The sequence below is a fragment of the Hyperoodon ampullatus genome (assembly GCF_949752795.1).
Source record: "Hyperoodon ampullatus genome assembly, chromosome: 10".
In the NCBI taxonomy this organism is placed as follows: domain Eukaryota; kingdom Metazoa; phylum Chordata; class Mammalia; order Artiodactyla; family Ziphiidae; genus Hyperoodon; species Hyperoodon ampullatus.
Genome location: NC_136923.1, coordinates 66,934,924 through 66,951,373, shown reverse-complemented (window position 1 = coordinate 66,951,373; position 16,450 = coordinate 66,934,924). Strand labels below are relative to the sequence as shown.

General features: G+C 40.6%; 1 protein-coding gene across 2 annotated transcripts in view; it reads right to left on the bottom strand.

Annotated features, from left to right (window-relative positions):
• The window catches only part of BLTP3A (bridge-like lipid transfer protein family member 3A), a gene marked incomplete at its 5' end in the record, with an annotated part of 52,572 nt that overhangs the window by 14,483 nt on the left and 21,639 nt on the right, over positions 1-16,450 (bottom strand). For both annotated transcript variants that reach the window (XM_079712405.1, XM_079712406.1), the window contains 5 exons: positions 444-530; positions 7,364-7,556; positions 8,247-8,417; positions 8,848-8,988; positions 9,302-9,491. In XM_079712405.1, coding sequence (XP_079568531.1) covers positions 444-530; positions 7,364-7,556; positions 8,247-8,417; positions 8,848-8,988; positions 9,302-9,491 — 782 coding nt within the window. The remainder of the gene's footprint in view (positions 1-443; positions 531-7,363; positions 7,557-8,246; positions 8,418-8,847; positions 8,989-9,301; positions 9,492-16,450) is intronic.

Below are 16,450 nucleotides of genomic sequence, written 5' to 3'. Positions count from 1 at the left end.
AGTTTTCCATAATTCAGAATCTGATCCCTCACTGCCAATCCAAAATTCTCTGAGATAAGTAAAAATTATCTAGTGAGAGTACTCAAGTTCTTCTGGATTCTATATGTGATTTTTCCCTAGGGTTCCCTAAAGGTCAGCTGCTGACTTTTGCCATCTTTGACCATGGACCACTGGAGAGGTTCTAAAACTAGTGGAAGTAAGGGGTAGAGCACAGAATCAAAAGCAACTTCTCAGACACTGCCTGCCCTCCTACTGCTTCTCATCAACAGTAGACCCTGCAAGTTTCCAGAAGATGTCCTCTTGAAAAGGACTATTGCCAACACCTCTCTGAGCATGTGCTGCAATCCCTGGCACCCTTCTGCTGGGCAGTCAGGGATGAACCCAGGCATATGGCCTCAATACCTAGGCCACGCTAAAACTGCACCCATTCAGAATTCTCCTACCTGCCCAGTGGAAGGGGTAATAGTCAAATGCCATCTTGCGAAAGGTAAGCTGCATTGCACCACCCATGAGTCTGTTTGCGGAGACACCTACAAAGAAAAATAAAGGTGAACAGCAGAAGAAGAAACAGAGGCCTAAACACCACTTGAAACATTTAAAAGTCCTCCTAAGGGTCAGCTCCAAAGCCTGGCTGATACATAAGTGCAGCCGAAAGGCCATGATGTCAGGTGATTTGCAAGGCTGAGGCCCTCCTCTTTTGAATTGCAATGGACATGCTCTAAAACATTTTTTTTTAAAAGCATATTCCACTGTCTCTGTAAATGGCTGTCAGATTTCCGGAAAGACAAAAGAAACTGCAAAACTCAGGATTCTAGAATTCCAATCCTAGGTCTCCCACAGGCAACCTTGATTGATTGATTCCCCCAAACCTGGCAACACTAGTATTGCTGCCCCTCAGCACAACACCTGGAGAGGCATAAGCCAAACTCCCCAAAAAACAGGACCCATATTACTTCCTTTCATATCTTAGCTAAAGCTGTGATATAAGACTGTCATTACACACTGTACATATGAAGTACCATGGAATACTAAAAACACTGCACTAACAAGGACATTATAAACATACAGAATAGTGTAGATAAATTGAATTTTTTTGCAGTAAGTCAAATATTCTATTGTTTATCTTGAATTTACATTTAATTCTTACTAAATGAATGAACTTCCCATGTTTCTGTCTTATCTCTCTAACTAGACTCTAAGAACTCTAAGAACAAGGACTATTTCTTCTACATATGTGTGTTGTCTAACCTACCCTGTTCTGCACTTCCCTCCTATCCCTTCCATCCTATTTCCAGGTGAAGGGAAATACCATGGGAATGTCTAGCTGTAAGCTGGTACACCTACAACCAGGAGGGTCATTTCCATCCACTCTAGATATCACCACGCCAAGGTTCTGTACTAACCACCATCCTACTAGGAGATACACCTACACCTGTGTTCCTGTTGCTCAACCTTTTTGTCATAATTACCACCTCATAGGAGCCTGTTTAGCTATTTTTTCCTAATTGTCCCTTCTCCATGAAATTTAATACCACAGATATACTGTATATCTTATGTACTATATGTCTACCTGTGCTTTATACATAAAAAGAATAAGAATAAAGCTTATTCCTTTTATTCAATGCCAGGTTAAGAAAGACTAAATAATTCTTTTAAGTTAAAAGTTAAGGGACTTCCCTGGTGGCACAGTGATTAAGAATCCGCCTGCCAGGGCTTCCCTGGTGGCGCAGTGGTTGAGAGTCCGCCTGCCGATGCAGGGGACACGGGTTCGTGCCCCGGTCTGGGAGGATCCCACATGCCGCGGAGCGGCTTGGCCCATGAGCCATGGCCATTGAGCCTGCGTGTCCGGAGCCTGTGCTCCGCAACGGGAGAGGCCACAACAGTGAGAGGCCCACATACCGCAAAAAAAAAAAAAAAAAAAAAAAAAAGAATCCGCCTGCCAATGCAGGGGACACAGGTTCAAGCCCTGGTCTGGGAAGATCCCACATGCCATGTGGCAACTAAGCCCGTGTGCCACAACTACTGAGCTTGTGCTCTAGAGCCCACACACCACAACTACTGAAGCCCGCATACCCTAGAGCCCAGGCATCACAACTACTGAGCCCATGCGCCACAACTACTGAAGCCCGTGCACTCTAGGGCCCACGTGCCGCAACTACTGAGCCCACGTGTTGCAACTACTGAAGCTCGCACGCCTAGAGCCCATGCTCCACAACAAGAGAAGCCACTGCAATGAGAAGCCCAAGCACCGCAATGAAGAGTAGTCCCCCGCTTGCTACAGCTAGAGAAAGACCAGCACATAGCAATGAAGACCCAATGCAGCCAAAAATTTTTTTTAAAAGGTTAAAAAATAAAGTGTGAAAATTTAAATTTAAAATTTTTAAGCTATTAATATTTAACTTAAGTTTATAACTATATCTGCTGAGTAACTTTTATATATATATATATTTATTTATTTATTTTTGGCTGCATTGGGTCTTTGTTGCTGTGTGCAGGCTTTCTTCAGTTGCGGCGAGTGGGGGCTACTCTTCAATGCGGTGTGTAGGCTTCTTATTGCGGTGGCTTCTCTTGGTGCAGAGCACGGGCTCTAGGCGAATGGGCTTCAGTAGTTCTGGCACGCGGGCTTCAGTAGTTGTGGCTCACAGGCTCTAGAGCGCAGACTCAGTAGTTGTGGCACACGGGTTTAGTTGCTCCGCAGCATGTGGGATCTTCCCGGACCAGGGCTTGAACCCGTGTCCCCTTCATTGTTAGGCAGATTCTTAACCACTGCACCACTAAGGAAGCCCTGCTGAGTAACTTTTAATGTAATTTATTTCTTATATAAATTATAATGTATAGAATCACATATGCAATTTAGTAATTTATATAAATACATAATAGTGATATAATCAAATTTTTAGTTATTCAAAATTATTTTTGAATAAAATAAAGTTTTTAAATTAATTTCTTAAAATTATTATTTTGTTAGCTTTTAACTTTTGCTTAACATGAGAAAATAACTTTAACTTAACTAGGTGCTAGATATTCAGATAGTGTCAATATTTTTCCTTTTCAACATTTAACTAAATTATTGATTTGTTGAACAATTTGTAGAATTAAATAATAAAATATAAACGATTTTTATTTAATTCTCAAAGTTCAAATCACAAAAGTACTAAGGATTAAACATAAACAACACTGATGAGGCAGCCAATGACAGCTGCTAGCTGTGTACAGGCCACCTCTCACCATCTGACTTTAAGATCAAGCAATAGATAGAAAGTCCTCTAATCACAGCCATCTGTTTGCCATTGTTTATAGCCCTGATCTTCCATGAACTCAACATCAGTGTTGCTCATATGATACCCAAGAAAACTCAGTAAGAGAAATTAAATACTAAGGAATAAAATTTTGTCAATAAGGTTAAGCACTGTTATACCTAAAATTTTTTTCACCCCCACCCCTCACCAAAGAACCAATTTTCAACGTCCAGAATAGGCAAACATCAAAACAGAAGGATCAGTGGTTGCTTAGAGCTACAAAATGGGGAGTGTCATCTAATGGGTACAGAGTTTCTTTTACAGATGACAAAAAGGTTCTAAAATGAGATTGTAGTAATGATCACATAATCCTATGACTATACTTTAGAACACTGAGTTGTATATTCTAAATGGGTGAACTGTACAGTATATGAATGATATCTCAATAAACATATATCTGTTTAAAATAAAAGAGTGGATTTTTATCTGCTATGGGGAGATATCATCCCAGTTGAACATGCATGACCTAGGCTACTGGAGGGAGAGGGTTTCACAGCCATGCTCCCTCTATTGGATTTATTTGGAACTAAAAGAACAATAAACTACACGACTGAACATATTAAAATAAGGTTTAGAATAGAAATCAAATATAATTACCCATTATCAACATATTTAATTATAAACACATAATCATATATGACACATAAATGGTAAATAGTGTACATAAATGACTAAAATTCTCCAGTGACATGGTGGGAGAGGATAGCCTAGCCTGAAGAGAGATGAAGAAAGCTTTGGCTCACAGCCCTTATCCTGAGGGAGATAACTAAAAAGAGGCAGATGACACTCTTTTCCCCATCAACCACCCTCCTCTTCCCAGAAGCCTGAAGGGTGAGCTGCTCCAGTTTGATTTTAAGAAACAGTGCTGCCCCACTGCAAGCCAAGCTGTCCCCAGTTACCCACCAAGTTTCCAATAACTTCACCTCCAATACCAAGGCTATAGTGTCCCTTAATGAAAAAGCAGACAGATGTAGCCTTCAAGGAGTCCCTAGAGCAGCACTCCAAAAGAACTTTCTGTGATGATGGACATCTTCTATGGTCCATAGATTATAATGAGTACTTGAAATGTTGTTGGTGTAAATGAGGAACTGGATTTTTAATTTTATTTAATTTTGATTTTAATTTAAATAGCCACATGTGGCTACTGGCTACCATATTGGAGAGAGAGTTCTAGAGCAATGCTATCCAATACAAATGTAGCATAAGCCATATAAGTAATTTAAAATTTTCTAGTAGCTACATTAAAAAGTTTTTTTAAGTGAATTTAATTTTAATATTACACATTATTTAAACCAATATACTCCAAATATTATCATTTCAACATGTAATCAATATGAAAATAATTATTAAGGTATTCTACACTCTTTTTTTGTACTGTATCTTCGAAATCCCAGGTGTATGTTACACTTGCACCCCATCTCAATTTGGATCAGCCAATATTTCAAGTGCCCAATAGTCATATGTGGCTAGTGGCTGCCATATTGGGCAGGACAACTCCAGAGAATCTTAACACCCTTTCCGTAACACCTAGTTCTCCCTTCCCCTTTCTTCCCAAATCCAAGGAGAAGAATCAAAGTCACAAGAACTCTTTGTGTTCCTTGCCCCTTCACAGAGTCACCTGCCACACCTGGGTATGGTTGGCTGGGATTTATCCCTCTATCTAAAAATATCTTATCCAGGGCTTCCCTGGTGGCGCAGTGGTTAAGAATCTGCCTGCCAATGCAGGGGACACGGGTTTGAGCCCTGGTCTGGGAAGATCCCACGTGCCGCGGAGCAACTAAGCCCATGAGCCACAACTACTGAGCCTGCGCGTCTAGAGCCAGTGCTCCACAACAAGAGAAGCCACGACAATGAGAAGCTCACGCACCGCGATGAAGAGTAGCCCCCGCTCGCCGCAACTAGAGAAAGCCTGCGCACAGAAACGAAGACCCAACACAGCCAAAAATAAATGAATAAATAAATAAATTTATTTTAAAATAAATAAAATAAAATAAAAATATCTCATCCAAAACTTCCCTAAAATCCACCAAGTAGATTCACTTAGCTTAATAAATACATCGGGGCTTCAGGGAAGGCTAGTCATTCACCTCTTAGTATGGATTGCAGGACCCTGTTACATGAAGAGGACAGTGCTATACGCCCTTATCAAGCAAAAGGATGAAACTCTCAATAATGTATTTTTAATAAAGATTTCTGAAAGGATTAAAAACAAAACAAAACAGGGACTTCTCTGGTGGCGCAGTGGTTAAGACTCCACGCTCCCAATGCAGGGGGCCCGGGTTCGTTCCCTGATCAGGGAACTAGATCCCACATGCGTGCCACAACAAAGAGTTTGCATGCTGCAACTGAAAAAGATCCCGCACGCCACAACGAACATCCTGCATGCTGCAACTAAGACCCGGTGCAATCAAATAAATAAATAAATATTTTTAAAAACAAAACAAAACAAAACTGCAAGGTCTTTATAGTAACACTTGGAAGAAACAACCAAACAAAACAATAATTGTTTTAGCAAAGAACTTCCAAAACTAGTGGCTTACAAACCAGTGAGCAATGTATTTCCTGTGGTGGCAAAAGCAATCTTTATGCTGTCACTGCTTCTTTCAGCTCTTTCATATTGGGAGTGGAGAGGGGCTGAAGTCACTTCAAGACCAAGGTATAGCAAAGCAAGAGAGGCATTGGTGCTTGGTGTTCCAGAAAGAAAAGGTAGTAGGTTCCCCCAAGGAAAATGAATCGAGGTCTCATTAAGAAGCAAACATAACCTCCAGAGAGGAAAAGGCAGCAAGAACACAAGCTTCCATAGGACGGCACCTAAAAACAAGAGCTGGTGGCAGAGGGGTGTAGAGGGGGAACAAAGAGTACTGAAGGAACTGGCAGCAGAGAAATAATAATACCGAATACTGGCCTATGATTAATGTCTTTCAAATTTAGTATATTATGTCATTTGAGCCTGATAACGACCTATGAGGTAAATGAGTAAGATATGATTTAACTTAAGTTCACAAATGAAGAAACTCAGAGAGGTGAAGTGATTTCCCTAAGGCTCATGAAGGAAAGAAATGAGTCAATTATTTTTTCATTCTGAATAAATGTGTATGTATACTTAACACCAGTTGCTCTAGTGAGTCTCAAATGGGCAGAGATGTCTGCCAAAAAAGCAGGTGCTATTTGTTTATGCTCTGCTTAGAGCACCACAAAATAAAAGCAATGTCTGAAGGGCTCTGGGCTTGACTTTCCTAAGGACCACTCCACTCTGCATTAACGTCCTCTCTTTATTTAAAGATGGCTCTCCTATATCCTGTGTCTACTCTTTTTCATATGAAATACCTCTGTGTCTTTCAACTCTTTCCTTCTATGCTATGGTTTCCATAGCATTAAACAATCTGCACACCCTTCCTGGGATGCTTCCTCTTTGTTAATGTCCTCAAGGACAGCATCAAAAACAAGGCTCAGAGTTCCAAATGGAGTCTACAAAGGTGCCAGAGAAGAATTTCCAGAGTTCTGGAACCCACACTTCTATTGATGCAGTTTAAATTAATATGTGGTTTAGGGAACACCATGTTAAAAAAAAATTGCTCTAATGAATGAAAAAGCATCACAAGAACACACCATAACCTTTCTGCTTGGGAAGAACACATTTATACATAATAACTATTTAAATTGACTCAAAGATCTGAAAATTCTGAGGTTTCCTATAGTTGAATTTACTTTCCTGAAAGCTTATACCAGTGGTTAGCATTGCCCAAAAGACTCTGAGGAGGGAAAAAAAAGTATGCACTGCTTGGGCTCTACCCCTGAAGATTCCGATTTCGTGGGGGCTGGGAAGAGGCCCAGCTCCTGTGTCTTACTGTCTCACAGGTAGTTCTGCTGCATCCTAAAGGCTGAAGAGCACTTGCAGACAGAGAGCTGCCACAGGAGCACAGAGGCCTAAGGAAGACCTGTGATTAAGGGGAGCCAGACAAATACCCCACAGAGTCTTGAAAACAGCCTTCCATCCCCAAGCTTTGCCCAGAGCTCCAGGCGGTGATGGACTACCCTGCACAGGCTTAGGCCTCACGGGGTACCTGGCTCTCGGGACTGGCTATCATCACAAATGTGCAGGTCCAGGCGGGAGATGAGCAGATGGTAGGAGGACTCTTTCACATCAAATTTCTCAAAGTACTGGCTGAGGCGGCTGCTGCTGCTGTTGCTGCTGCCCTGGCTGCCACCGAACGCCTGGGCCCAGGACTGCTGGGCGCTGGGAGCAGGTGGGGTGATCTACATGTGACAGAGAGAAACAAGAAGCCAGACCCAGACAGCCTCCTTGCTGGCTTTCTTTAAGCTTTAGTTCAGCCTGAAGAAAAACCACAATTTGACAAGGTGTCCCTTCCTTCTCATAACTATTCGCCTGGTATCTCATGTAGGTCTATCCCACTTAAATAACCCAAACTCCAAGAAGCCAAATTATAATTAATCTAGTAAGTGTCAGAGTCCTGTTCTGAGATTTGAATTGCCTTCTAAGCTCCCACCCCCCTAGAACTTAGCTGAATGATGCTAAAACACCTCCTCCAGGAAGTCTTCCCTAAATGCTCTCTTTCAGCCCAGGTAGTTGGATCCCTTTTCTTTGTGCTCTCATGGCACAGTGTTTACCTCTATTACAGCACTTATCACATAATATTGTAATAACTTGTTTATAGTCCATATTTTAAGACAGCAAGAGTTCCAAGGACAGGAACAAGAGGCGTTCCAGTGGCTAACACTGTATACCTAACACACTAGAGGCACCCAAAGAACAGAATAACTGGATAAATCAGAGGCACAGGCAAAGCCTATGTACCTACAGAAGTGAATGACAAATTCCCCCAAATAAGCCTAATAAAGTCTAGGCTCCACATACAGTGGAGGTATGAATTAGGTCCGGCCTACCATCTCCCCACTGCCACCAAGGGTCTCTGTTTCACTTCTAACCTGTACAGGTTCAGGGGCCAGGCTCTTTCTCTGCTGGGCTGACTTCTCCATGGCCTCACTCAGTGATTCTGCATATTTCATCATAGCCTTGAGCTGTGAGTCAGTTAGCACCCAGAGCAGGTCATCCAACAGGAACATCAGCTTGGAGGCTATCACATTGCAATCTTTGGTCTGAAGGGGTCACATAGAACACAGTGTTCAACATCTGGTACCATCCCAACTACTCAAAGTGACCACTGCCCAACCAATTTCAGAGATGGCTTTTCAATCCCCAATACACGAAAGGAAAGTATCAAGCACTGTGGAGAGTCAAATTCTTACAAAACTACTAAAGTTTTCTGTGATTAACAAGAAGCAGCAATAATCAACTGCCTATGTGTCCCTATATACAGGTAAAAATCGTGGTTTTCAAAATTAAAATGACAGGGAGGTAGGAATGTTTCCTCATTAGCAGATACAGTGCAATACTGAATTGCAGGTCCTCCCCTTTCTAATGTCATTCCAGGGGCCAATAACACTCAAAAAGGAAGAAATGCCATCTCCCATGCTATCTGGGAGAATAAAAGATGGAAGTTTTCATGAGGACAGAGAACACACTCACTCTTCTCTTGAGGGCTATTTGGATCCTGCCTTGGTTGGTAATAAGCCTCAGTGGGGTGGTGACTGGGTCCTGATCACCATTGTCTGTAGCATCTGCCTCAATTCGAAGTGTTTGCCAAGTTATTTCCTTAAACGTTAAAACCTAGAAGGAAAGAAAGTAAAATCCCTTAATTCTGTGGATGAAATTAAACAAGAGGAAGGAAGTCCAAGGGGAAAAGACTGGCAAGGCAGAGACCCCCACCATTCTCAGCTGGGATCCTACCCACAGAAGGCAGTGGATCAGAGATCCATAATTGAGGAAAGGACATAACAGTAACACTGGACAGAAGGGATTCTTGGGTTCCCAAGAATGGGGGAGACTTTGAGGAAATCCCCAAAGCAGGAATAACATCCTTTAAGAATGAGTCCTATTTTGAACCCCCCATTCTCCCTTCTCAGAATGCCAGGGCTGTCACCTCTCCTCGGCGGGGGTCAGTGATACGGGTGAGGCGGAGGTCACTCTGCTGCCAGTTGGGGTTCACACTATAGCCCTGGAGCTGCCACAATTCAAAAGAAGCGTGGAAGGCCTTGGAGTGAATCTTGATGGTGATGGAATTGACGATGATGAACATCCCCTCCACCACCTTCTCGGCAAAGCCATACTCACTACAACAAACGAGGCAGACCAACATTCAGGATCATATGACACTTGACACATACTCTTTTTTTTTTTTTTTTTTTTTTTGGCCATGCCGTGCAGCTTGCGGGATTCTACTTCCCCGATCAGGGATTGAACCTGGGCCCTGGCAATGAAAGCGCCGAGTCCTAACCACTGGACTGCCAGGGAATTTGTAGGCATACTCTTTATACTAGAAGACATAAGACAAGACTCTTAACAATGCCTGTCTTTGGATGCTAGAGCTGTGGATGACTTTCTAAAAATTTTTCTCCTCCCATTTCTGCTTTATATTTTTTACATTTCTAAAAATTTTTATGATGATGTAGTACTCTTTCTGATGAGATTTTTTTTTTTTAAAGAATGGAATAAAAGAAAGAGTTGACCTGGAAACAATCTCTGGTTAGAAAGAATAAATTGAAAAAAAATATTTTTACAGTCCACAAACTACCTGAATAAATAATGAATATTGTCTGTGAGGAGAGCTATAACAACAGAAAGGAAACACTAGGTTTCTATAACATCTTCAAAGACAGAACATACTCTGCAAAACTAGTGAAAAGAGGAAAGAAGTACAGCCAGGTTAGCATGAGGTCTAATACTGTGAAATCTAGTCAAGAACAGTCCCACCTCTGCCCTGTCAAATCTATCCCAAAGAGCATAGCTGTGTTTTATAGTGAGAGGCAGAAACAGCAGGGAGAGGAACAAAGGCCATCCTTAAAGTCCTTCCGGACGTGGAAAACACAGACATTCTTGACATGTAGGTGAAACAGTTCTCATTACAAGAGATAAAAAATTCTGGGAATTACAAACTGGAAAAAAAAAAATCTTTGCAATTTATATCACAAAGGGCTAATATCTCTATATAAAGAGTTTCAAAAAACTCAGAAGAAAAGGACCAAGAGCCCAATAAAAACGGGACAAAGTAGGGACAGTTCACAGAAAAATAAATGCAAATAGATATTAAACATAAAATGATGTTCAACCTCACTCATATATAAAAACTACACTGAGAGTCACTTGATTTATGACAAAAGTGACAATGTAGTCGGGAAAAGACTCTTTTCAATAATGGTGCATGGTCAGTTTGAGGCTATCTGCAAAGAGAAAAAATAATATTGACCCTTATCTTACATTAAACAAACAAAAAAACAAGTTTCAAGATTGATTGTAGATCTAAATGTGAAAAGTCAAACAATAAAACTAAAAGAATAAAGTTAGAAAAAAACATAGGAGAATATCTTCATGCCTTAAGATAGGAAAAGATTCCTTAAACAAGACACAAAAAGTGCTAACCATAAAGGGAAAAATAGATATATAGGACTATATTAAATTAATTATTTCTGGTCAACAAAAAAGTAACATTAGGAGTGATAGGGAACCCACATAGTAGGAGAAGATATTTGTAATACATGTATATAACCAAGGACTTGTTTCCAGTATAAAGAACTTCTACAAATTAATAAGAAAAAGACAAATAACCCCCAAAATAACCCAAAAGATAAATGGGGGCTTCCCTGGTGGTGCAGTGGTTGAGAGTCCGCCTGCCGATGCAGGGGACACGGGTTCATGCCCTGGTCCAGGAAGATCCCACATGCCGCGGAGCGGCTAGGCCCATGAGCCATGGCCGCTGAGCCTGCGCGTCCAGAGCCTGTGCTCCACAACGGGAGAGGCCACAACAGTGAGAGGCCCGTGTACCACAAAAAAAAAAAAAGATAAATGGGCAGAATACATCAATGCTTTGTGAAAGAGGATATTTGAAATTCTAATAAACAAATCCTCAAAAAAATGCAAACTAAAATCGTAATGTGATACAACCACACATCTACTAGATGGCTAAAATAGAAAGAGAGACAATACTAAGTGCTAGCAACACTGCTGGGGGAAAAGTGGTACAAGCACTTTGGAAAACTGTCCAGCAGTATGAACTAAAGCAGAACATACGCACAGCCTATGACCCTGCAACTCTACTGCTAGGTATATAGAAATCAGAAATGTGTACATACGTTCACCAAGAGGTATGTATAAGAACGTTCATAGCATCACTATTCTTTTCTCTTACATATTTTTAATTTACATACAGAAAAGATCATTTTTTGTGGTGTACACATCCAGGGTTTCAACAAATGCATAGAGTCATGTATCAACCACCACAGTCATGATAGAGAACAGTTCGATGTAGCATCAGTATGCTCAATAGCCAGAAACTGCAAACAAATCAAATGTCCATCTACAACAGAATGGATAATTGTGGCATATAATGGAATAACATACAGTAATGAGGATGAATGAACGATAACTACATGTAACCACATGGATGACTTTCACAAACATCATGTTGAACTAAAGTATGTAGACACAAATGATGACATAATTTGTGATTACATTTATATAACTTTAAAAATAGGGAAAACTAACATGTGGTGTTAAAAATCAGGATAAAGTTATCCTCGAGGGTGGATATGACTAGGAAGGGTGCAGGAGGCTTCTGGGATTCTGGAAGTGGTCTGTTTCTTCTTGTAAAGAATCATTAATGCATACACTTATTTGTGCACTTCAATATAACTTACCAAAAAACTACACAGAAATACCATGTGTTATCTTTAGACAAAAATCCTAAAATTTGGACTTCCCTGGTGGTGCAGTGGTTAAGTATCCGCCTGCCAATGCAGAGGACACGGGTTCGAGCCCTCGTCTGGGAAGATCCCACATGCCACAGAGCAACTAAGGCCGTGCGCCACAGCTACTGAGCCTGTGCTCTAGAACCCGCAAGCCACAACTACTGAGCCCACGTGCCACAACTACTGAAGCCCGCACGCCTAAAGCCCATGCTCTGCAACAAGAGAAGCCACCGCAATGAGAAGCCCGCGCACCACAACAAAGAGCAGCCCCCACTCGCAACTAGAGAAAGCCCGCACGCAGCAAAGAAGACCCAACACAGCCAAAAACAAAAAAATAAATTAAAAAAAAAAAGCCTTAAGTTTGAAAATATTGTCTATTGGCAAGACTCTTGGAAAACAAGAACTCTTACAACATTGCTGGTGGTAACATGAAATTACAAAATCTTTATGGAGGGTAATTTAGCAACGTCTATCAAAATTATACATGCATTTGCTATTTGACCCAGCAGCCCCACTTCCAGGAATCTATCCCAAAATATGCTGGCAAAAAAAGTGGAAACAAACCAAATGTCCATAAACTGATGAATGGATAAATAAAATGTGGCATATCCACACAATAGAATATTATTCAGCCATAAAAGGAATAAAGTACTGATACATGCTACAACATAGCTGAACCTTGAAAACGCTATGCTAAGTGAAAGACACCAATCACAAAAGACCACATAATATATGATTCCATTTATATGAAATGATCAGAATAGATACAGAAAGCAGATTTATGGTTGCCTAAGGCTAAGGCAGGGGAGAATGAAGAGTGACTGCTAATAGGTATGGAGTTTCTTTTGGGGTGATAAAAATGTTCTAAAATTGATTGTGATGATGGTTGCACAACCTGGTGTATACACTAAAAACTACTTAATTGTATACTTTAAATGGATGAATTCTGTAGTATGTGAATTATACCTCAATAAAGCTGTCTTTTAAAATATGCTGGAAAAATACTAAGTAACTTACGAACAAGGTCATTTATTACTGCACTATTTGTAACAGCAAAAAACCTAGAAATAATTCGAATATCCATCAACAAAGAACTGGCTATATGAACAATGACGCCTCTATAAAATATACTGAGTATTTTGCAGGTGCAAAAACGAATAAGAAATACCTCTCTACATACTTCTATGAAGTGCTCTCCAGGATATACTTTTAAAAGAAAAAAGCAATGTGGAAAGTGTTTATGGTATGTTACATTTTGTGTAAGAAACAGAGTGGGGACAATACAAACATACATACATATAACATACCTTGTGTTATAGTTTTAACTTTGGAACTAGGTAATTTTACATAGGTTAAAAAATAAATTAAAAACAATTTAAAAATTGAAAACAAACTGATATAAAACTCCTAGAAGATAACATAAGAAAAAACCTAGATGACCCTGGGTATAGCGATTACATTTTAGATACAACACCAAAGGCGCTATTCATGAAAGAAATTATGGATAAACTGGACTTCATTAAAGTTAAGAATCTGCTCTGTGAAAGACAATGTCAAGAGAATGAGAAGACGGTCCACAGACTGGGAGAATATATCTGAAAAAGACACATCTGATAAAAAAGACTGTTACCCAAAATATACAAAGAACTCTTAAAACTCAAGAATAAAACAAACAACCCAATTAAAAAATGGGCCAAAGACCTTCATAGATACCTTACAAAAAATGATATACAGATAGCAAATAAGCATGTGTCTTATAAGCTCTACATCATATGTCATCAGGGAAATGCAAATTAGAACAGCAATGAGATTCCACTATGCACCTATCAGAATGGTGAAAATGCAGATCACTGACAACACCAAATGCTGACAAGGACGTGGAGCAGCAGGAACTCTCATTCACTGCTGGTAGGAATGCAAAATGGTACAGCCACTTTGGAAGACAGTTTGGTGGTTTCTTCCAAAACTGAACACACTCTTACCACAGATCCAGCAATCATGCTCCTTTGTATTTACTCAAAGGAGTTGAAAACTTAATGTCCATACAAAAACCTGCACATGGACATTTATAGCAGCTTTATTCATAATTGTCAAAATTTGGAAGCAACCAAGATGACCTAATAGGTGAATGGATAAATAAACTGTGGTATATACAGACAATGAAATATTATTCAGCACTAAAATGAAATGCGATATAGAGTCCTAAAAAGACACGGAGGAACCTTAACTGCATATTACTAAGTGAAAGAAGGCAATCTAAAAAGAAGGAATCATCCTGGAAAAGGAAAAACTATGGAGACAGTGAAAGGACCAGTGGTTGCCATGGGTTGGGGCAGGGAGGGGGATGACTAGGTGGAGCACAGAGGATTTTTAGGGCAATGAAAATACACTGTATGATACTATAATGGTGAATACGTGTCATTATACATTTGTCCAAATCTATAGAATGTACCACCAAGAGTGAACCTTAATGTAAACTATGGACTTTGTGTGATTCTGATGTGTCAATGTAGGCTTATCTATTGTAACAAATATACCACTCCATTTGGGGATGTCAATAATGAGGGAGGCTATGCATGTGTGAGGGCAGGGGGTATATGGGAAACCTTTGTACCTTGCTCTTAATACTACTGTTTAAACCTAAAACTGCTCTTATACTGTCTTAAAAAAAAAATTAAACAAATGAATGCCTCTGATGTCAAATTGGTATCCAACCATAAGAAGAATGATTTCAAGGAATTTTAAAACACAGGGTTTTTTTGGTTGTTTTCTGTTTGTTTGTTTGTTTGTTTTTTTCAGTACGCGGGCCTCTCACTGTTGTGGCCTCTCCTGTTGCGGAGCACAGGCTCCGGACGCGCAGACTCAGTGGCCATGGTTCACGGGCCTAGCCACTCCGCGGCATGTGGGATCTTCCCGGACCGGGGCACGAACCCATGTCCCCTGCATCGGCAGGTGGACTCCCAACCACTGCACCACCAGGGAAGCCCTAAAACACAGTATTTTGACAATACACCCCTAATGTGTATTGTCATATATCATAAGGTTAAAACACACATACACACAAAGAAAGCTACTGCATTCGGTAGTCTTATCGATAGTTATAATACTGGTTTTGTTATTTTTTGAAACTACTGAAAAAGTAAATCATTTATTATATTATTGTAGTTAGGAACCAAGATTCAGCATATGAATAAAAAATACAGGGACTTCCCTGGTGGTCCAGTGGTAAAGAATCCGCCTTCCAATGCAGGGGATGCGGGTTCGATCCCTGGTCAGGGAACTAAGATCCCACATGCCGCGGGGCAACTAAGCCCGCATGCCACAACTACTGAGCCTGCACACTGCAAACTACAGAGCCCACATGCGCCACAACTAGAGAGAAGCCCATGCGCTGCAACGCAGAGCCCACACCGCAATGAAAGATCCTGCACACCTCAACAAACACCCCGTGTGCCACAACTAAGAGCTGACACAGCTAAAAAAAAAAAAAAAAAAAGAATCCAGCATTTATCTTGACATTCCTGTACAAACTGTATTTCAAATAGTTGGTGAAAGAAAGTTCTTTATAGAAAATCACAACTAATAAATGCAATAGGAAAAAAGAATTATAAAATCTCGATTTTCTATCCTACAATGATATAATAGATCTACAGACAACTATCATCAATGGTCCTTAAACCATGGGGTAAGAGGTAGATGAGGAACTTACCATAACAGACAAGTCAGGCCAACATCATCTGAATCCGCTGATTAATCCTAACCAAAGGAATATTATGTGCCTCCCGTTATGTTACAGTAGGAAATACATGGTACCATTCATGAAGTATTTTTACCAAGAAAACAAACAAACAAATAAATCAAATCCAGCCTTTAAATCTAACTAGCAGATTAAACAAGAAACATTTTAAATGACACCTCGAGGACACAATCAGCCAAAATATAAAAGCTGGGAAATTCTTTAGAAGAAATACTCCAGTTTCTACAAAGAACAAATGATATACAAAAAAGTGTAGGGGTGGGGTACTGTTCAGAGTTAAAGCACTTTAAAAGGCATATCCTCAAATATAAGGTGTGGAGATCTGTGGCACCACACTGAATTGTAAAAAAATATTTCAGGGCTTCCCTGGTGGCACAGTGGTTGGGAGTCCGCCTGCTGATGCAGGGGACGCGGGTTCGTGCCCCGGTCCGGGAGGATCCCACATGCCACGGAGCGGCTGGGCCCATGAGCCATGGCCACTGAGCCTGCACGTCCGGAGCCTGTGCTCCGCAACGGGAGAGGCCACAACAGTGAGAGGCCCACGTAACGCAAAAAAAAAAAAAAAAAAATT